At 41.0% G+C, this 22,711-nt stretch overlaps 2 protein-coding genes across 3 annotated transcripts; both read left to right on the top strand.

Annotated features, from left to right (window-relative positions):
* The first annotated feature begins 1,274 nt into the window (after positions 1–1,274).
* LOC308132393 (transforming acidic coiled-coil-containing protein 1-like) lies at positions 1,275–17,191 on the top strand. 2 transcript variants are annotated; one of them, XM_080499477.1, is made up of 14 exons: positions 1,275–1,720; positions 3,291–3,382; positions 7,502–7,940; positions 8,973–9,008; positions 9,430–9,478; positions 9,580–9,661; positions 11,087–11,139; positions 12,057–12,188; positions 12,267–12,343; positions 12,459–12,502; positions 14,449–14,609; positions 15,008–15,114; positions 15,217–15,337; positions 15,466–17,191. In XM_080499477.1, exons 1-14 carry the CDS (start codon positions 1,614–1,616, stop codon positions 15,532–15,534), a joined length of 1,569 nt encoding a protein of 522 aa, XP_080355603.1. In that variant the 5' UTR covers positions 1,275–1,613; the 3' UTR covers positions 15,535–17,191. The 2 variants fall into 2 exon arrangements, with proteins under 2 accessions (XP_080355603.1, XP_080355604.1); XM_080499478.1 differs by lacking the exon at positions 8,973–9,008.
* A 971-nt stretch (positions 17,192–18,162) lies between these two features.
* Positions 18,163–19,939, top strand: LOC308132834 (uncharacterized protein; the record flags this gene model as incomplete). The annotated part of the gene is made up of 2 exons (XM_080500018.1): positions 18,163–18,322; positions 19,713–19,939. 2 exons carry the CDS (start codon positions 18,163–18,165, stop codon positions 19,937–19,939), a joined length of 387 nt encoding a protein of 128 aa, XP_080356144.1.
* Positions 19,940–22,711: the final 2,772 nt, after the last annotated feature.

The raw sequence follows: 22,711 nt of genomic DNA, 5'->3' as shown, positions 1-22,711 counted from the left end.
TTTAGACCATACAGCTTCTGCCTCTGCTTCCTTGTGTTTCATGATTGAGCAGTAAACAGCAGGAGCGGTACCTCAAAGTCCATTTAAAAAAAAAAAAAAAGGCTCCTTCCATTTCCCCCCTTCTCTGTATACCTTTTTTCACAGTGGCCAAACCACCTCCCTGTTATTAGATTAGTCATGGTCCGTGTTTTTTCAAAGAACACATTTCATCTGGCCTAGATACCCTGAGAGAGAGAGAGACAGGGAGAGAGAGAGAGAGAGAGAGAGAGAGAGAGAGAGAGAGAGATGTATAATATGTGAAAGGCTGGACTTAGAGTTATGTAACCAGCTTCACATGTGTGAACATTGTTGAGAGCTTCCACGTCACTAACATCTCTGCCAGCTTGATGGGGAGCCGTCACATCACAGATAAATCAGGGTTTGTTGTATTGATTGGTTTTCTGTCTGGCCCGGGTGTTTTTGGTGAACAATGGACACTCTGTTCGGTTGCACACAACCTGCTTCACCAGAGTCCTCAGCCCAGATTTGATCTGTCTTTGAGGAACGTGGTTGATAGAAAAGCTGTTGTCTCTGTTTATTCATCCAATACAAAGCAGTTGCAGTTGAACAAAAACACAGACCAGACCTGTTTAAAAGCAACAGGGAAATAAATTCCATAGTATACAGTACCTGAAGAATTGGCCTTGTGTAAATAGCAAAAGGTTTCCTTTATGGTGATTGATGGTAATCATTAACTATTCAGGATGTAGTTTGTTGCAATGTGCTTTTACGCCACAAAGCAGTTGCGGCACATAACAGGAAGAATGTTTTCATAGATGCAGCACATGGTAGTTCAATCAGTTAAAGATATTATATAACATTATTTCAGATGTCATATCGACTTTGTCTTTTGGCTGCACCTCTCAGGACTCCACCACAGCAAATCATGACATACAGTGTACTGTTTTCTCCCTTCCTGCTTTGTCCTCATCTGCTCCGTCGTCTGCTCGACTCAGAGCAGCCGGCCTCTCGTTGCCTCTTACAGCGGGAAGCATTTGGTCTCCACTACCCCCTTCTCTTGCCTCCCGATTGTCAGACCCTCAAAGCATCGGAGAGAGAGGGGGGGAGAAGCAAACTCCTGGAGGCACGCGAGCTTGTTGGCAAACATGTGGAGGCAGCCGATGTCTGCAAAACCAGCTGATCGTCCACATAGACGGAGGAGGGGAGCCGAGGGGGGAGTGACTATTGATGCTCCAGTAATCTGCCACTGTGTGAGTCAGAGCTGTGAAGAGCGAAGCGGCTACGGGGGCAGCTGCAGCAGCACGAGACACGTTTCTCTCGACGAGCGTCAACAACTCGCCAGAGCAGGATGAGAGAGAGCTGAGAGGCTGAGCAAAGAGGAGGAAGTGACACAGCGCACTGAAAACCAGAAGAGAATCAAAAAAGACCGAGCAACTGCTTCTTATTTGACAGCCTCCTGCTTTTTTTTTTTTACTGTCGAGAGACTGAAACGGGAAGATCAGCCACTCTCACTGACAGCATTTGGAAATCTTTGCTGATCCAGAGGGAAAAAGAAGTTTGTTGTTGAACCTTCGAGGTGGCCTGAGGGTTTTACGACTTGACGCGTCGCAGGGATGTCCTGGTTGTCTCCCGTCCAGTGGGCCAAATGGACGTGGTCGGCAGTGACCGGAGGTGCAGGAGACGATGGGGAGCCTGAAGCGAGGGATGACAGGGAGGACAAGTAAGGGGACTCTATATTAGCACGCGAAGACTTTACACGGTGTACTGAACAAAAGACAGAATCCGACTTTGAAAGACTTTTTTCCATCCAGCAGATTGAAAATGAGTGTATGAGAGTGTGCGGAGCTAGTGACGATTCCTCGTCTGACAGGTGGTAGTTAGAAACCCTCACCCGCGAGCATCACACACTCACGCCGATAAACTGATGCCTTTGTGATGCTGTCATTGACTAAAAACTGATTCATTGTCAGAATACTGGCACTCAGACTCCCGCTTTTATAAGTCGCTGCTCCATATTTATAATCTTAGCTTGTTTGAAGATGCAGAGGACTGTCAAGGCCTGTTTTATTTGTGTGCGAAGGCTTTTTTTTTTTGGCAGTTGCAAAAAACAGTTGGGAGAAAAGTGGGGGGGAGGGGAAGCCACAGTTTCCAACTCCTTTTTGATTTCCCTCCCTGTTCATTTCCAGTTTCTAAGTAACCAGCCAAGATCGCAGCCACTGGGGCCCATCACTGGGCGGTGATTCACTGTGTTCATGGGATGGGGGGGGTGGGTGGGTGGGGGCTATGTATATAAGGATTAGCTCTGTGTGGTGGTGCTGTGCAGAGGCCCTGGAGTGTGTGAATGTGTCAGTGTGAACTGGTTATCAAAGTGTGGTCGTGTGTGAGCTCTTCTCTCCGTGCCGTTTTTCATTAGCCGACATTTTGATGTATGTCTGGGTGGTTCGGAAGAAGCACACACACATACACGCACACACACACACGCACGCATGCACGCAGATGCGTGTGTGCGTGCGTGTGTGTGTGTGTGTGTGTGTGTGTGTGTGTGTGTGTGTGTGTTCTCACTGAGGAGCAAAGCAAAGGATGCAGGTGGCCTTGTAGAGCGACACTTCCCCTCTGCTCCCTTCCCCTGACTTCCTTTAAAATAAAACTGCCGTGTTTGTTTTTAGCATGCTTTGTACTCAAGAGATGTATTGTTTTCACCCATCGCTTCAAGAAAATTCTTGTTGGAAAGTCGCCGCTTGTTTATTAGAGTCACCATTGCGAGCCAACCCCCCCTTGACCAAGATCGGTTGAATAAAAGCACTATAGACAGTAAAAGGTACTATTGGAAACATTTTCTTGTGCGTCTTTGTTTTCAACGACCGGGCTGTTGTTTGAAATCAGTGCAAATCACACCCAGATTGTGTGTGCTTTGCCAGTCAGGGATTCATTTGCTGCTTTTTAATTCCAACTACCATATCGCAACACAAAAAGCAAAACCTCAGCATTAGTTTAATAACTGTTTTATTGTCATTGTATAATGTATAATAAAATGGCCCGTGCCTTCTGTTCTTTAAATAGATATAAATATAAATATAAATATAAATATAAATATAAATATAAATATAAATATAAATATAAATATAAATATAAATATAAATATAAATATAAATATAAATATAAATATGAAAAGTATTACCTATTTTTGAAAACATGTGCCTTTTAGAGTCCACCTCGGTAGCTGTATTGATATTTTCCTTTGATTCCAGTGATAAACATGAATAATTGACTTTATTTTCTCCCTCCCACAGTTCTGACTCCGAGGGAAACTTTGAAACTCCGGAGGCCGAGTCTCCTGGTGTTGTGAAGCTGCTCGGCCAACTGGACAACTCAAACCACACCGGTGAGGAAACTCAGTTCAGCTGCTCGTTCATTAATTTTGTTCTTTTTAATTCGTACGTTATTGGTGTAAAAGCACTTAAGTGAGTTTAGAAAATACAATTATTATTATTACTATCATAATTATCATCATCATCGTTATGATTACAGTACGCCTTGACTTTCAGACAATGGACGTAACATTTAAGTCTACTGGTGCCATGTTTCTGAACATTCATGGCACAACTGACGCAGTACCTCCCAGTTTTTACGAAGAGTTAAATCTGTCGTGCGATGCCATGATGATGTAATATTGAACAGGAGAACAACTTGCACATAAACTCAGATTTAAGCAAAATGAGTCAAATACAGGTGTGTAACATTATAATGCTGAGGAGCGGTGTCACACTGTATCATTTTCTCTGAGTACTAGGCTCGATTTAATCAAAAGTTATGATGTGACTTCAAGTACAGTTATAGAGAAGTGCAATATGTTTTTTTTTTTTTGTTAATATTTTTTGCTAAAACACTTGTTTTGGTTGTTTTACAGCTTAGACTATGTAAATTTTTTACAAACGAAAGGCAACCCCCCAACCCCAAAAAACAACAACAAATCTCTTCATATACAATCAGTTTATCTCTGCTATTACACATTTGCATCGTATTTTTGTAAGCAACAAGATAAACGTTGGTATTGGATAGCAGGGTTGACAAATCATGTATGAGTGGCAGTAATACAGTCTCAGAATCCATCGACTCTCTTCTTCCTAAATCTTTATGTTTTTATTTGACTTGTTATCCTCCCTAATGAAGATTTACTAAATCAACAAACTTTTTTTTTTTTTGAGGTGTGTCAGAATAACAAGCACCATCAAGGAGCCAAAGATTTCTAGACTCTGCCGTCTATTCTTGATACATTGAGAGTGCGCCGAAACTAAACCCCATTTTTCAAAATGATGTTAATGGTTCTGAGATTGTGCCTGGCTAAATACTTTAATGATTTAGCTTGTTTACTAAATATTATAATTGATTCAGATCAGGACTGAACTCACAGATATTTGCAAAGAAAGAAGCATCCATTTAACACTTTCACCAAAATGACTGTCAGTTTTTTGAACACCCACTGGTATCATCATCATTTCACATAAATATTCAAATTGCTCATGGAGATCGTTTGTTTTTCCAATAAAGAGGGATTACAAGCAAACATCTTCAAAAACACAAGAATTAACTACCATCCTTTCATATGCAAGTGGAACTTAAGAGAACTTATCTACTTAAAAAAAAAAACATCTGTAATATAGGCCCTTTAGATATATGAACGCATGCTATATTACATAATAAATCGGGCATGTCAAAATAGTATTTATGCTTTATTTATGAAGCATTAGTGTAATCACTGCTGCCATAATAAGACAAACACTCCCCGACCACTCTTACTAATCCTGCAGTTGTTCACCCGCACAAATTCAAGTAACACCAGTTTCTACAGTGACTTATTATCCAGGGTTCTACTTTGGTACAAAAACAAATGTAATTGACTGTTTTTCTTCTCTGTCATTGATACTTTTACAGCATGGTTATTTGGATGAGATCAGTTTGCTCGGTTTCGTCACGCTATTGGGAATGAGATATGTTTTATTTACAGTGAAGGCTGTTCACAATAACACCATGCAGATTCATGTGTTTGTTGTTGAAATCACACTTTCAGACATTTGTCCGATTCTTGTGCTAAAGCAGTAAATGTGGAAACTACAAAATCTGGGTTAGTTTCATAAACAAAAGATTGACTGTAAGGAGAAACTGATACTCAGGCTCCCTATAATTAGAAGACTGAAATGGTTCAGGGCAATAGCTGCTTGTTCACGTGCCAAAGACGAACTACAGTATATATACCGTTGAACTATGGCAAGGATGAAACTCTAGACAGCCATGTGTCTACTTGTACATTAGTCCCTCGTCTACTTCCCCCTCAGTGTCCTTTCCTCTTTTTTTCACCGAGTTGTGAAACTGTAATGATGTTGTTTTTGTTGCTAAGCCACGTGGTGGCGTGTACTCTCCATGACTGGGTGTGGTTCCTCTACATCTGTTTCTTTTCTCCAAAGGGCGTTTGTGTTGTGGATATAACTACTTATACGTTTTGTGGAAAAGCAATGTGACATATTCCATGATTTAACTGTTTGTTTTTTTTAATATATGTATATAATAAGGTGGGATTTGTCCATGTGTAAAAATTTGACAAGCTGTCACACATCAAACTGATATTATAAGGACTTCATTCACGTATAATCTGTGAAAATAATACAGAAATACAGCAAAAGTTTCTTTCACATTGTTGTTGTGTGCAGCTATTTTTAGTGTGTTCTTGGGGGCTATTTTGTTCCCTGACAAAGATTCCTGTGTTTCAACAGTAGTTTCAGTCAACAGAGCCCAGTGTGCTGCTGTGGTCTTCGTACTCTTTGTTAATGAGACTGTGTCGGGAAGGGAAATGTTCTGAGAGGAAACCAGCAGCCATTTTAAGCTCCTCCAATAGAAGGAGGAGATGTTTCATCGTTGGTCATGTTAGCCTACAATTACTATATGACAAACAAAGTCTTAAGGTCGACCCAAGAAGGCAATGTGGTATTGTTTACACTAATGTTGGAATAGGTATTCAGGTTAAACTGTCTGCTTCCGAGAGATTAGGGTATCCATCCTCATCTCTTGGGTATATTGGACAAATAGTTAATTTTATACACTGGTTTGCTTTGATGAAAAGGGGATCCTGGCACTTCTAAAATTGGAACATAAGACAAAAACAGAAGGCCTGGTGAACACCTGTTGTGATGTTTATTGTGCAGTAAAGCTGTACACAAGTGTGAATGTAATGGAAAACATGTGGGAATACTATGGTATTACAGAGATGATGAAGATGATCTGCAACAAAGGGCCAGTAGTTCTTGTTTATACTACTAATACGTTTTTCGACGGTACTGCATTGATACTTTGAAATGAACTCAGTTTCCTTTTTCAGGCGTGAAGTGGGCTTTGGATAGGAGGGGTCACGAGGCTACAAATGGACTGACGAATGTTAAGATTATTTTTGAAGTTCACCAAACCTTAGAACTGTGAAGACACCTTGAACATTTGTCTGGTGGTGTACCACAAGGTTATGTACTGGGCACCTCTCTTTGTTCACATACTGTTTTCAAGGATGCATCTTGTGCTCGTTTGAACCGGTGATGTAGTTTCAGCACTGTCATTTCACTCTCCCGCATCTATGTGGTATGCATATGAGAAAAAAATTATAGTAGATGAGACGAGAGCTGCTTTTGCTGCTGAACCTTCACGGAGCATGTGTATAACACCCACAACAACCAAGTAGTCGACAGCCACAGCTGGTAAATATATTGGACCCCTTAATGGGAAATAAACAAAAATATTTTATGGTTTTTCCAGTGCTCTCTTTTGGGGTCGCCACAGTGGTTCATGTGATTTTTTTTTTTTTTTTGCCAGATGCCTTTTCTATTGTCATCTGAGCAATTAGGGATTAAAGTCCCTGCTCGGGGACCCACAATTGTGACTAATCAGCAGTGGGAATCAGACCAGCAGACGTCCGGTTATAAGCTTGCTCCCTAAACCTTGAAATCACCACTTTGAAAAAGCCAAGTATATATTTTACTGCAATTTTGATGAATTCAACATCCATCCCTTAGGAAAGGTTATCCTTTCGACATCTATTCTTTAATAAGAGTTCATTAAAACCTGTGATCAGTGTCACCATTGGCCTCTCACTGTCATTTATTCTATTTGCCAAGTGTTTGGTTTGTTAGGGTCAGTATTAGGGTTAGTATTTCCTGCTGAAAAAAAAACTGTAAACCACAAACACACTGGAATTCAAGGCTTTTTTTTGTTGTTGTTGCTTATTTTCTCATACAGTACCCTTTCTCATACAAAACATTCGTTAGACATTTATGCGTAAACGGCCCAGAGTAACACTCGTTCAGTCGCTCTCACACATCTTGATTTCATTACCTTTTGGAATTCACTGCAACAGTTTTGTGACCGCTTTTATAGCTTCTTGGGAGTTTTAATTGTCAAGCATTTGTGATGGTCTGCACTTAAAATGCTATAAACCTACCTCCCCTTGTACTATTTTCCACAGTTCTTTCCGACGGCACAAACGAGTTTTTGGACGGAAACTCAAACCAAGATGTTGGCACGGCCTCATCGCAAGAAGTGGACTCCCTCAACAACCTCACCATCTCCTCACCCACCAATGCCGGCTTCAGTGTGGATCAGAACCTTAATCTGACCCTGAGCACCAAATCTGTTCCCGGAGAGGGCCTCTCCCCATCCCGCCCACTGCCCCAGCCTCCAGCTGTCCGGCCGCCGTCGCTGTCGATCGTCTCTCCACTGAACAAGCCTGATCCGTCCGAGGTGGATGACCACGCTCCAGTGACATCTGATTCCAGCCCGGTCTCAAGCGTGACCTTCAGCCGGGACAGAGGTGTGGATCCTGATTTGCTCAATGGGAACATGACCTCTGACACTGCGCCGTCAAACACAACACTGACCTCTGACAGCAGCAACGCAATTATCACGTGAGTATCAACACTCGGACCCAAATGCCAGTCCTCTCCAGTCATCAGACACGATCACCTCCGTTCCAGTTACACAGCCTGAAAATGAACAAACATGATTCACAGACCTTCAGGCTGAACAAACGCTTCACTGTTTTAATGGCTGCCGGGAAGAGTAGTGAATGCTCACTATTGTACACAATGAACCTGAAGCCATCAAAGGGTTTTCATCTCATCCGACTGAGGTGGCCTTGTTTTATATCTTCAGAAGGCTTTTGACCTGTTCTTTTTCTCATGATCATCCATTCACTTCTCATCAACGTTATTGTCATTTTCATTGTTTCTTTTGAAGGAGTTTCAGAGTTTATGCATATTTTTTCTTCCGTTTTCAATAAGATTTTATTTTTATCTGTTGATTATTCATACAAATAGTAATGATAGAACAGATTTGATGCTAAGTTGTCTTTATTGTATTGTTATTTGGTATGATTAGTTGATTGTATAGCAGTGATAGGTAAGTGATTAGTAATGAACTGATAAACACCGCCCCCTTGTGGTGCAATCTTTTTAATGCATTGCTTTTGCAATTTGACTATAACATTACCGTTATAAAATTGAGATAATCCTGTTTAACTTGACATATTTTTAAAACGGGGCAAAAATAATTCCAGCAATGAAATCAATACTTAGCACGAGACAAAACATATTAGAAGATTTTTCCTATCTCTATTATTAGGAAATCTTCATGAAAACAAAAACAAAACAAAAAACAGCCAGAGGACTGCTACCAATAAGAAAGACTTGTTCCTTAATACGCTTTTCTTGCTTCCCTGATGGTTCAGACAGATTTATGTATACACATCTAGTTTAAATATACTAATTCAATATTTAAACGCACGCTTTGTTTGAGTTTTTCTAAATATGAACATTTTTTAAGCCGTCATAACCCTGCACTCCACTTGTGTTTAGCCTGTTACACCCTCACCTGTGTTGTTCCTTCCTAAATCTGTCGAAACCTTTCATTCTGTTTGCCTTCCCTCTGTGTGGCATCAGGACTGCTGAGCAAGTCCATTTCCTGTGTGTTCTGTTGTAAGTACTGCATAAACCAAATGTGCAGACGTTGGTGTGTGCGTGCTAGAAAGCCATTCATCCAGTGTGAAATCCCTTTCAGTCACACAGCAAAAGTTGGGGGAAAGTGAGGAATATATTTGAAAAGTTGGCAAGAGCGAGTGTTGGTGGAAATCTTGTAATCCCCGCTAATACTCTGTGGAAATGTTCATGCACTTGTTTTAATTCGTCAAACACCTCCTTCATTAATCTGCTTTTTTCCCCCCCTGCGTGATTTAGCACTTTTATCGCAAAGCATGCTAGTTTAGCACACAGAGCAAGGCTAAGTAAGGCTTTCTATCTTTCCTCCGCTCTCTTTCCATCATTGCATCTGTTCACATTTTAACTGAGCGACATTCTGGTTTGTTTTTGCACTGATGTTGTCGTTAATCTTCGTTCTCAGGAACCCGTGTAAAGCAAAGCAGATCCAGCCAATGCAGAAGGACTTGCAGGTTAGCACTCTGACAAATGGTACAGCATCTTTTGACGTTGAGCTCTTTAAAACTTCCTCCGGCCATTCTATTTGTGACGACGACGTTTGTCGCTGTTGAAGGATGAGCATCATGGAGGACACGCCACAGACGAGGAAAAGTTGGCAAGCAGTGTCAGTGTAAAGCCAGAGAAGGAGCAAAAATGTGAGTATACGGGCAAATGTAATGTTGATGAATGATTTCTTGTCATAATATGTAATTCACATCCTAACAGCCATGATGCACGCTCTTCCAGTATTGAGTCGCTCAGTCATTTCTCAGTGAAGCACTTTACTGTACATAGGTCAGATTACTGTTAAAAGTTTCGTCAGCATGCTTCAGATTCCCCTCTGGGCAAACAGTCAGCCATAGTCGATCAATACTGTGACCGTGATAAGGTCATTTTTGTCTCACTGCTACACACAGACTGTTATTTATTAACCCTGCATACAGCTCGGTGCTGCTTTGAAACATGGAAGCTGTAATTTGAGCTGTTGTGTCTCTGACTAAAGCTGCATTCCTGATGTAAACCTGTTCAAAGCAAAACAGTTAAATGATGTGATCACGTTCACAGGATTCCTTCAGTCATCTTCAGTTTAACATTCGTGAGCAGGACCTGCAACTTTCAGAAGGGAGAAAATATCCCTGAATGCTGTCAAAATATAAGTGTTTGCAAATGGGAAGTTTAAGAAAACACTGAGAAGCAAAAATAGCTGAACTTGGCAAATCAGAAATTGCGCAACTAGATGATGATGACATTTACTAATAATGCCTCCCTTTTGTCACAAGAGAAGTGGGAAATGTCAGATTTTATTAAATTAGCAGAAGAAGTTAGCCAGCTCCATAAAACTGCAGTGATTTCTAATGTTCTGAAGTAAAGTACATAAGTGAAGACAGTGTTCTTTGTCTTTGTCGTTTGTCTGCAGTTGTGGATGCAGGCTCACCAGCTATTGTCTGGTCTTACTAATATATTCTTGTCTTGTCTATTTTAACTGAATTAATACACCATTAGCTCATAATACTACACTGAAAAGGTGCTGTTTATATGTACTCATTGATTTGTCTTCCACTGCATATCTTTAAATTATATATATATTATACATTTTGGCAGGATTAATGATGCAACTAGTTTGGAAGTGGATATGTACAAATTCTTTAAGTTGCCGTGGGGATTGAGGCTAAATGTTAATTTTAGGAATACAATGTCTAATTTGCAAGTGACTCAAAACACAGTCTTGAACGGTTGAATCTCTGTCAATGTCCCCGAGGTGATCAAGTCTGGGCTGATGTTTATATTTATGATGTATGAGCAGCTCACTTATCAACAATAGACATTTTCCAGTCACAATTCAATAATTTCTAAAGCTCTGCCAAAGTATTGCTTGTACAGAGGTAGTAATTCATAAACTTACTTGAGAACATATTTGCAATATTTATCCAAGTTACAGCCAAGTAGTGACAGGTTTGATGAAGTTTAACGCTTTGGGACATTTGATCTTTTATACTATAGCCTATTATTTTTACAAGCTGACTGCATTACAACATGTAACCTCGAGGTGCTCTCACGATGACTTTGTTGTTCACTTACAGTCCAAGACAGCCATGTGATGTCTCAGCCCGAGGAGTCAGACTGCTGCTCTGTGGTGAGGCTTTGTCACATTTAATATGCACAATGACATCAGACACACTGTGTTTATTCCTCATGGACAGGCTGCGTTTTTACAGCATTTGCAATTGCGGCGTCTGTTGGACGAATACCTGCTCAGTGGCCACTAGGTGGAGCTTAATCACTCTTAAACCAGGGAAAGGCAATGTCACCCTGACCTGGCACAAAGCAAACTGTTCAGATGCCCAGACATGTTCTAGTTTACAGATTGTGGAAAGATATTAGCGTTGTTTTAACCTTCATCTGCTCCAGCCATCAATGTACTATTTTCACACAGGGAATTTAAAAAAAAACTAACCTTGTGCCACGAAAGCTTGTTGCTGTACATTATCATGTGCACACCCCTGTATAAAGTTTCAGTGTGATCGTTCTGTGCGGGAACTACTTAGTGTCCGTCACTGTGTTCGTAGACTCGGATGACAGATGGATTTAGATTTATCATTCAGGAGATTATATTATGACAGTCATAATCCAGGGAAGGACAAAATGAAAGCGGCGAGAGACGGAGGAACAACTGAAATGTGGAAGAAGGATGATCCAAAGACATGATGGCTACGAGAGCAGAGGAATATCATTGGGTGAAAGGGAATGCTTTTTTTTATAGTATAGATTTGTTTAGTACTGAACAGAAAATAATGCCAATACGAAACAGTAATTCAACTTAAACTTAGTTACATACATAGGCATATAAAAAAATAAATATATGACACAGTAGTCATGAATAAACCAGGAATGAGACAAATGCATGCCGTAAACCAGGGTTGCAGTTTTGCGGACGAGTTGTCCCAGAATCCCATAAACTGGTTGTGAAATTGTTAATGTTCTTCTTATTGCTGCTGCTTGTACCAGAAAATATGAAGCAGGACATGAGTGATTTCCTACTGCTCTCGACAGTACGAAGACACGTGCAAACTGAAGAACAACTCAGGGGGAAGTGAGATGCAGAAAACAGGAAGTCAGGTCCTGGACTCCATCTGCATCAGTGAAGCAGAGAAACAGGCTGTTCTAACCCTCATTAGAGAAGAGGTACTCAATCATTTCAGTAGCTAATATGTCATCCGTAAAGATTGTAGAGACGACTGATGACAAACTCCCTCCTTTCAGATCATCACGAAAGAGGCCGAAGCAAACGACTGGAAGAAAAAGTATGAGCAATGCAGACAAGAGGTGGAAGAAATGAGGTTAGAAAATGTGACGCCATGTTTTCACACCGCTTTCATGAAGACAAGACGACAACAGTGATATTTCTGAGCTCAGATCAGCTAAACTTTAAGTTTTGAAATCCTGTCATTACAGAAAGATTGTCACAGAATATGAGAAGACAATCGCTCAGATGATCGGTGAGTACAAATGACCTTCAGAGTGAAAGGTTGGAGACGCTAAAGAGACATCCAGGGATGTCAGACTTTGTTTTTGAACTTACTGTATTACATTTAAATGTCTTTCTTTTTTTTTAAACAAGTGTGTTTATTAATTTTTTCAAAATAATTATTCACAATACAACAAAAAAAAACACAGGTGCAAAACAAAACTGTCACAATAAGGCTCATCTTAAATGGTACAAACATCACAGGGCAGCAGCATGTGTTATTTACAAATTCCAAAATATAAAAAATCCATCATCTCACTTGACAAAAAGCATTTCAAATATAAATAAAAGGAGCGGAAAACAAAAAAAACAAAAAACAAACAGACGTATAATAAATACATGGTAATTACATTTGTTGATGGCTTACATACAGGGGGAACAGGCCTCCAATGCTTTCCTCCCCTCCAAGAACACCATAAAAGATCTCCACATACTGTCAAAGATTAGATATTTACCCTTTAACGTGAAGGTGAGTTTTTCAAGTGCCAGGGAGTCTGATAGTCCTGCAAGCCAGACACTGGTACTTGGTTTAGTAGTGGATTTCCATGACTTTGCTATAGTGTATTTGGCTTGTAACAAGCAAAAAATAATCATAGATTTATTTGCCTTGTTAAGGTTAAGGTTTATCGGAAAAATACCAAGAATACAAAGTTTGGGGTCTAATATTAGTTTTATACCTGTAACCTGCAAAATCATATCCATCACCTCACTCCAAAAGGCCTGAATCACTGGCCAGTCCCATAGGCTAGAATGGTATAGTGTGCCCACTCTACCACACTTGTAGCACGTGTCAGGGTTATTGGGGTTGAATTTATTTAGTTGAGTTGGTGTTACATATATTCTCATTATCCACTTGTACTGAAGTAGTTTAAAATGAGAATTTATTGTTTGTATTTGAGATTTTAAGCAAATCTTTTGCCAGTCCTCGGTGGAGATTACTGAATTTAGATCCTCACACCATGCCAATCTTTTCCTATCTGAGGAAACCTTTGAACCTTCCATGATTGATGCATAGAAGCTTGAAGTCAATCCCTTCCCAGGATGTTGATTTGTTGCTATTTCTTCTATAGGGCTGAGTGTAGGTAGAGATAAAGACTTCTGTAGCTTAAATATATAGCTTCTTATCTGCAGGTATTTGAAGAAATGGTTTTGTTGAATGCCATATTTTTGTTTCAAGTCGACAAACGACAAAAGAGTGTTGTTGTCAAATAAATCTGCAATTATACTAAGACCTTTGTTTGCCCAAATTTTGAAGCCCATATCTTTTTGGCCAGGTTTAAAATCTCTATTGCCCCAGATTGGTGTAAATAGGGATAATACAGATATCTCACCTTTATGTTTATGAACCTCATACCATACTAGAATTGTGTTTTTAACAAAGGGGTTAAGTGTTAACGTTTTTAATTCTTTTAATTTAGCGCTTAAATGTCTTTCTTAAAAGATTTTTCCTGCAATAATTGATTAAAAAAAAAAAAAAAAGCATTTCCTCTAATTTGGCTTGCCACTGAGTGAAGCTATCCGGAGCCTCTCATAGGAGAATAACTGCACACTTGATCTTTGGAAAGATGCTGTGAGACGGTTATGTTGTAATTTATGCTATTTATATAAATCTGTATTCAATTGAATGGAACTTTCAACAACTGACTGATCACATTATTGAAAGTGAATAATTTTAAGCCCAAACTTTAAATCTCATATAAACCGTTACCCATGACTTACTGATGATATCGGACCTCTTTTGAGAGTTATCTTCTAATTATACATTTTAGAGGCGGCTGAATTCATTGAATGTTATTTTGTGTTGTTTCTTATTGTGCTGATTCCAACATCAGTTTAGGGTCAATCTGGTTCTGTTCACTCGTCCCAGTATGGGCAATAAGTGAAATGATCATCCATATTATCTTCTTTTTTAATCAGAGGATGAGCAGCACAACAACGTGAGCTCCCAGAAGGCCTTGCATGCTGTGACCATGGAGAAGGAAGCCGCGCTGGCCGACCTGAACTCCGTGGAGCGTTCTCTATCGGACGTGTTCCGACGTTATGAAAATATGAAGAGCACACTCGAGGGCTTTAAGAAAGTAAGTAAAACATTAGGGCAAGTTCAAGTGCAGATAATTACTCGCGCGACGTGTCAATTTCAAGTGCTGCAATGATTCGCTGATAGCAGCACAAAGTGGTGAGCGTCAGTAGGATTAAGGTCAGAGTCGGGGTGGAAGTTGTCCTGCGATTAGGAGCAGTGGTCGTAAGAACATGTAGAGGGGTTTACACTGAAGGTCGCTCGATATACGTTGCCCACAGATGCTGGCCGCTCCGTCAACAAGTACAATAACAGTTTCAATGAAACGTGTTGGGTTCTTCCACAACTACAAAAGATTTAGATGGAGAATAGATTATGATGTTACTGTGCTGGTGAAAAGAGTTCATAATGTTGAGAGAGAAATAAATAGGGTTTCGTCTCATGTGCTTCCTTGTGCAGAATGAAGAAGTGTTGAAGAAATGTGCTCAGGAGTATCTGGCCAGAGTCAAGCAGGAGGAGCAGAGATACCAGACACTGAAAGTCCACGCTGAGGAGAAATTGGATAAGTATGTTTCGATCGAAGCTGCTAAAACAAACTAGACAATGAACAGGTAGGGTCATGTGTTTCAAGAGCTTTCCTAACTCTCCTCGTTTGGCACGTCTCTCAGGGCCAACGAGGAGATCGCTCAGGTGCGTTCCAAGGCGAGCTCAGAGAGCGTGGCGCTGACAGCCAGCCTGAGGAAGGAGCAGATGAAGAACGAGTCTCTGGAACAAGCCCTGCAGCAGAAGGTATCAAGATCCCACTGCAAACTCATCCTCACTCAACTGCACAAGAAAGTCATAATTGAACAAAATGTACTGTGAGGTGAAAAAGAAAAACGGGTCTTTACTTATTTGGCTTTGTGGTATTTTCACAGAATCAAGAGATGGAGGAACTCACAAAGATCTGTGATGAGCTGATTGCCAAGATGGGAAAAATAGACTGAGGGTTTCTCGTCACTACACGCCGTGTGCATGTCCCCAGAACAGAAGCAGCTCTCCTCCCCTGCATCTCAACTCCTGCTCCTGTACAGATGTCTGAAATAACTCCCTGTAAACTCCAATTGCACTACATGTGACCAGAACCAAGGAGGTTCTGTGTTTGTAACTTAGACGCGTTCACCTTGTTTTACTCTCATATCGTGCCTGTACTGAAGCCGTCTGGAGCCCTCCACTGTTTGTCGGTGAACAACAACCTGCTTGCGACTCATCTTAGATTCCCAGCGGCTTAACCGCTAAATTCCCAACGACTCCTCCTCCAGGATGACGTCAGGTTTAATGGTTTGTTGTGGAGTGACAGTTGGGCTTCTATTGCGATGGCCTTTAGACGTTGATTACTTTATAACAATAATACAGCAATCCATTAATGTATTTTTCTATAAAGTGAACAGATTTTATTCTGAAAGAGTAAAGCTCAGGGGTATTGTTCTGGCAGGGTGAGGCCGAACGACACAAGAGCTGGTGGAGGGAAGGAGTCCGGATTATTCAAGGAAGTTATGGTCCTAAAAAGGCCTTTGTTTGTCAGAGAGTGACATATAAACCAATTATTTATGGAATCTGTTTGGCAGCACGACAGATTTGATTGAAGACAGTTTGAGGAGCTGCAAAATGTTTATCAATTATAGAGATGCAGAATAAAGTGACAATCAAAGACTTTTCTGTGATTGTCCACATTGTGTGTCACTGGTTTGTCCGAGCGACAAAATCTCAAAGACAACAACTTTGTCATTTGTCAAAACAAAGCAAACCCTCCTAAACCAACTTGTGTTTTAAATCCTAGTTAAAGAGTCGGAAAAACACAGTGGCATTCACATATACAGTTAGGAAATGTTTCTAAATTGCAAGTATATGTTTGTTTAATTTTTTGTTTTTCCACATTTATCATAAATGAAACTTAAAAATATTCTTGTTTTCTGAAAAGGTTTTTTTGAGGCGCCATGCCTGTATTTGCAGCAGTGCACTTGTCATTCATTTTTATTGGCATGTTTTTCCTCAAAGCTTCATTCCTGTACTGAACCAGCAAACTGTTCTTCTAGATTCAGACGTCCATCACTTAATCACTGAGGACAACCAAGTCCAATAAGGAATGAGTGAATGTACTTCATCCAATGTTAATATTCAGATTTATGAAATTTAAAAAGCTACCTATTAATTCAAATGATTTAGTTTTATTTAACAACACAAGCCAAGTGTCTCATAAAAAAAAACTTATCCAGAGGTTGACAAAGCTACAGTTTGCCTCAATATTTAAGAATATGTCAAATGTGTTAGATAATCTGAAACAGAACCAATTGTTTTGAGGCTATACGCCTTTCTGTGCTCCGTTCTGTGGAGGGAATCACTATTGTTGATGTTTTGTTTACAATGTATTTGACCACAAAGTAAATCTGCTTTCAGCACAAACCCACTGATGTGCCACAGTTTATTTTTGTGCCATGTTACCATTTATTAATGGACTGTTTTCTTATTTGTTTTTAGAATATTGTTTTGTAACTTTATCCCCAGTCCCTAAACCATTTGTATAAGTTTGTGAATTAGAAAATCTCACACTTGTATTGAAGCGGCGTGAATGTGTACATTCGTTTGAATAAACATGAATATAATTTCTTCTATTATGCCTTTGCATTCGTTGACATTTACCTTCGTCGACTGACATGTCCTGGTTGTTTCAGGAATGCTCCACGTGGGCATGGCTGCATATAAGGCTGTCAGTTTGTGTGTCCTGGCTTCAGTTTGAGCGTCACTCCTGCCTATGATTTAGAGTTCTTTCTTTTTACACACACATTTCGTTCAACATTCATCCTTCAGACACTCTCAGTTGGTATTATAGCTGTGTTGCTCAGTCTAAATGATACAAATCGAACAAATTCCCTCAAATTCGTTGAGCGATCAGACTGAAGTCTCTATAATTGTGTCTCCCTGTTAAAGCTCGCTCAGTTAAGTCCATTATTTCAGGGTGCTGGCTGTGCAGCATAGATGGAGATTACATGGATAAGACTTTAATGCCCTCAGACACCTTCCCATGGTTAAACCTCCTCCTCCTCCTCCTCCTCCTCCTCCTCCTCCTCCTCCTCCTCCTCCTCCTCCTCCTCCTCCTCTGCCACCTCCACCTCAGCTGCTGGTGTCCCCTCCATCAGAAACTCACCTCAGCTCATCCACTCCTTCTCTGTACTCTCAAAGACACGGCCATGAAGACTGCTCTTTCTCTCCTGCTGCTCGTCTCCCTGGCCTGCCACAGTAAGTCTCTTTCGCACTGGATTTTGGAGTGTTTTTAGCAACAGGATAACATTTAGCTGATCGGGAGCTGACAGATTCAACACAGAGGTGATAAAAGGATTAGATCTGCTGCAAATCTTTTGATCACGTCCAACAATGCAAGTGTTGGACACTCGGCTTGTGTGGAGGAAAGATTTGTAAACTAATACAATCAAATTTACCAAAGAAAGTTCTGAAAAATCCCCTGAAGCTGATGCTGTGTGTGTGTGTGCGTGTGTGCGTGTGTGGGTGTGTGCGTGTGTGTGTGTAAACAAACAAGTGCTGTCTGTCCCTGTGCTCGCACAAGCCAGTGAACCTGCATGCTTAGTCTCAGTCCAGACGCTCTGTCTTGCTCTGTCTGTGAAGGCCACGCGCTCAAGTGTCACACGTGTGTCGCGTCCAATGAGGACGACTGCAACCGTCAGGGCTCCACTTCCTGTCCTCAGTATGCTGACGCATGCTCCACCATCACAGGGCCCAGTGAGTATTAAACACGCACACACACACACACACACACACACACACACACACACACACACACACACACACACACACACACACACACACACACACACACACACACAGGTTGGGTTTAAATACAGTGACCTAAGTGTCTCACTAGAGGTCAGCACAATACTCACCCTGGATTCATGATGCAATATGTGATCATCATCCGTTTGACTCACGACGGGATGTTTACAGTTGGTGTCATGTTGCAGAACAGATTTGTGACAGACGGGACACCTTTGATGATAACAATCATCCGTCTTCTGTACTGTGTTTTACATCAATGGTGACCATGGGTGAAGGCAGGGAGCCAGTCCATCACAGGCCAAACTCAGAGACACACAACTACGTTCACAGTCCATTTAGAGAATCAATTAGCCTCAAATTACTATATTTGGATTGTGAGTTGAAACCATAAACAAAACCCAAGTGCAAACATGGAGAATATGCAAACTCCATATAGAAGGGCCTCCTCTGAGGATCAAACCAGAGATATTTTCACCGACAACCTTGTCAAACGTCAACTCTATTCTCTTGAACAAAATGAAGTGATGACAGAAAACCAAACTAAATATCAATAAAGGCACTTAATGTCAATATTAACATTGCACAGTTAAAGCAGATTATATACATTGTACAAAAATCAGATTTTTTCCCCCTTCTTTTAATTCGGGGTACCTCTGGAGTTGTTCATCTCTGTTCATGTTTGGTGCAGTATGTCTGAGGCTGAAATTTCTGTATCTCTCTCTATATAGTCTCACGGGATGTGTTCTTTTAGTTTTATCGCCGTGTTTTGACACGGCCCCTTTCTGTCTGTTTGACACAACATTTGTTTTGCTGCTCTCAAAGTTTACGATGGAACCCAAAAATGACCCACATTTGACCCGCCTCGACAACAAACCCTCCTTGATTGTGTCGGAGAACTGGGGGTAGATCTCGTATCTGCCTACAAGATCACGCTCACATTAGTCACATTCCTGAAATGTTTTCTTTGGTTTCATTCACTAATGCTGTCTCACTGATAGTGACCATGACTTCCCCCAAAGCTACGGGGGAGGATCGCTGCACCCTGAGCATGAACACCGTTCGCCTTTTTGACCAACAGATACATGATATATTGTTCCTGATAAGCTCTACGCTCTCCGCCTCACCGCCGCCAGACTCCCGCTTCACAATGACTCAACATTTGTCACTCGTCTTGAATCGCCAGATCTCCTCGACGTGTCTCCTTCTCTCCTGAGTAGATCTGAAATGAAGCCGCCGACAGAACAGCCGAAGATCTTGCCACGTCTGAACACGTCGTCCACCTCTTGAGCGTGGTTCTGTCATCTCAGCTGTTCGTTATCGTGTCGTCCTCTTTCAGGCACCGTCATGAAGTCGTGCTCTTACAAGGCCTTCTGCGACAAGGCTCACGGCAGCGGCGGCGGCTCCGGAGCCAAGATGGAGTGCTGCTTCGGCGATGACTGCAACGGGCCTCACAGGAGTCACAGCCACGGGAACCACCACGGAAACAGTGCAGGGGCCGTGGCCTCCAGCCCAGCCCTGCTGGTCACAGCCCTGCTGCTGCGTATGGCCGTTAGTCACTTCTAGACTCCTCCACCCCCCTTCTGTTCCTCCATCCATTCATTCCCTCCTCTTTATCCCTTTTATCTTTATGACATTTGCTGTGTAATCCATCCATGTTGAGAAGGGTTTGAATCCCAGTGAGTTTTATGGGATTTGTGTTTGTTTGTTTTTTTGTCAAACATATAATAATAATGTTTTTTCCAATGGTGGTGAGTTCAACAAACATGGCTGTTCCCACAAACATAAACTGCACTTCAGCAGCTTCATTTGTCTTTTAGTGTTTTATGACATCACTGAAAACTTGAATAGTGACCTTTGTTGTATTCTGTTCTATTTCTAGTCTCCAGACGATGAAACGCAGGATGAGAACCTGAGAGTATTTACTGTGAATAACTGTTTACAAAGTGAAGAACGCCTCCTCCGGTGTAGCCAGGGGGGCCCTGGTGTGGTTTCGTTAGGTATCTGGGTGCCTCAGTAGCTTAAGTGCACAGCTTCCTTCACACCGTCGAACCACATCACACGTCTGTTGCAATTGCAAAGACAATCCAAAACTCAGAAAGATTATTTATAGAAATGACTGCAATAAAGTGCGTAGTGCTTTATTTGTCTCGTTTTGTGCATGCAGACTGACTTTAATAAAAAAATTTAAAAAAAAAATACTGTCAAGAACTTATCTGTGTTTTAAAGTGTGGCTAAGTTCAAACTGTGGTAACTGACCTATTCTGCGGAAATGAACGTTACCGATGTAAAAGCATGCAGAGGTTGATGCACGCTGACATTTAGATATGGCTCCAAAAAAAAAATCAGAAAGTTTGAGTAACCTTCATGACCTCCTTCAAAGCGACTCCAGTTCGCTGCAGTCGCCACAGGATATTAAATCAGTGAGGTAAGTCTCTCCATCCCCAAACATCACATGATGTGCAACCACTTCCTCTTAACTGGAGGACACATATTTTACTAAAGGAAAGAAAATAGAGTGCAGACTCAACCCTGTAAATATACATATTCGTTAAAGCTGGAGGTGGGGGGGGGGGGGGGGGGGGGGGGACTGAGTCCTTGTTTTGCAAGCAGCGCTTATGGCGAAACTTCAGACTTAGAATCATGACGCGAGTCGCGGAAAGATGAAAGCGGGTCAAGTCACTTCTCGCTCTAAACTCTCAGAGCTATTATGAAGAATAGTAATGTGGTTACAGTGAATTACACTTCAGTGGGTTTGTTGCGTTGGTCATGCGGGACCCGCGCCAAGTTGCTCGATACATCTTGTGTGGCTTGTTCACTTCTAACTTTATCATTAGCATAAGTCAAAGCTTTGGTCTTCATTATTACTGTTGCACTAAACTCTGATTTACTCGAGGAGGAGCGCCGGATTGAGCCTGAATACAGCACAGTTGCCCCACTTACATTGAGGCTACCTGCTGTTTTCTCCATGTTCATTGTTTATCTCAAATGTTTTGTTGTTTGCTTTTTGATGATCTGATGACACCATGAATACATTTTTTTTTTTTTTTTTTAACTGGTGACATCTTCTTTTTACTAATTGTAAACTTTTGTTGAACCTAATGAGTGAAACAGTCACCAGACTGACTGACGTACCACGAACAGCTCAGCTCATGTGTCACAGCAACACAACAACGACGCAGCTAAATATCACACAATATGAAGACAAACATACTTGGGCAAGTAAGATACTTTTCAAATGGGATTAGTTACTTCCTTTTGCAGAAGCCACTGAAGTAACTCTACAAACTTTTAAGCAAGTAACATAATGATGCTAAAGTCTCAATTTTTGTTGACTTGTCCAACACTTCTGCTTTCACGTGCAGTAATTTATACAGTTGAATTACAGTTGAGGAGACAAAAGCAGAATGTGAGCCATGTGAAAACCCTTTCCACTGTCTCGTGATGGCAAACGTAATTACTATTGTCCATTTTTGTTTAAATCTCTTTTTACTATTTCTATCATAAGGTAATCGATCTTCCAAAAACAAAGGCTGCCATTTACTTCAAACTCCTATGGCCTCTTAGTGTCTTTGGCTTTTGAATCGGTGCTTGTTAAACCATCCCACAATCCCGCCACAGTTAAAACTGAACCCAATGATCTACAATTACCTGCTGTAAAGAAGACAGAGCTTAAACGATGTAGAGACAGAGGAATATGATTTGGCATGGAGCTATGTGGGATCAGTCATTAGTAAATGATAACATCTCCAAAGTTATAACCACAAAAATGTTGTGATCCTTTCTGTGTGGAGTTTGTTCTCCCTGTGTATGTGTAGCTTTTCTCTAGGTATCCTGGTGTCCTCCCATAATTCAAAAGACCTGTGTTTGAGGCTAATTGGCTAAACTAATTTGCCTTTAGGTGTCTCTGTGTTTGCCTTGCTGTAATAGTCTGTTGACCTCTCCAGGTTGCATCCTGTTATCACCTGTGGTCAGTTGGACTTTGCTCTCGTAACCTGCAACCCTGAATTGGATGAAGCATCTTCAAAGACGGCCGGAGACATCCGATCCACCTTTATTCAACATTTCACGTTGGAGGCACACTGACCTTCTTGTAGTTACACCACCAAGGTCCCGGTTGTAATCATTTAGATCTTTTGTGGAGTTTGATGTGGTGAACTGGAACTTCTATATTAACTGACATAAGTGACATACGTGAATTTTATTGTGGCAGGAAACCATTATTATTAATTATTATTATTATTATTATTATCATCATCATCATCAATAGATCATGTTGGTGTGACATTGTGTACGCCTGTGGTTCACCTACAAAGAAACACCACTGCTGAAGACAGG

Source organism: Blennius ocellaris (assembly GCF_963422515.1).
Source record: "Blennius ocellaris genome assembly, chromosome: 7".
Classification (NCBI taxonomy): Eukaryota; Metazoa; Chordata; class Actinopteri; order Blenniiformes; family Blenniidae; genus Blennius; species Blennius ocellaris.
This window is presented reverse-complemented; position numbering and strand designations above follow the sequence as displayed.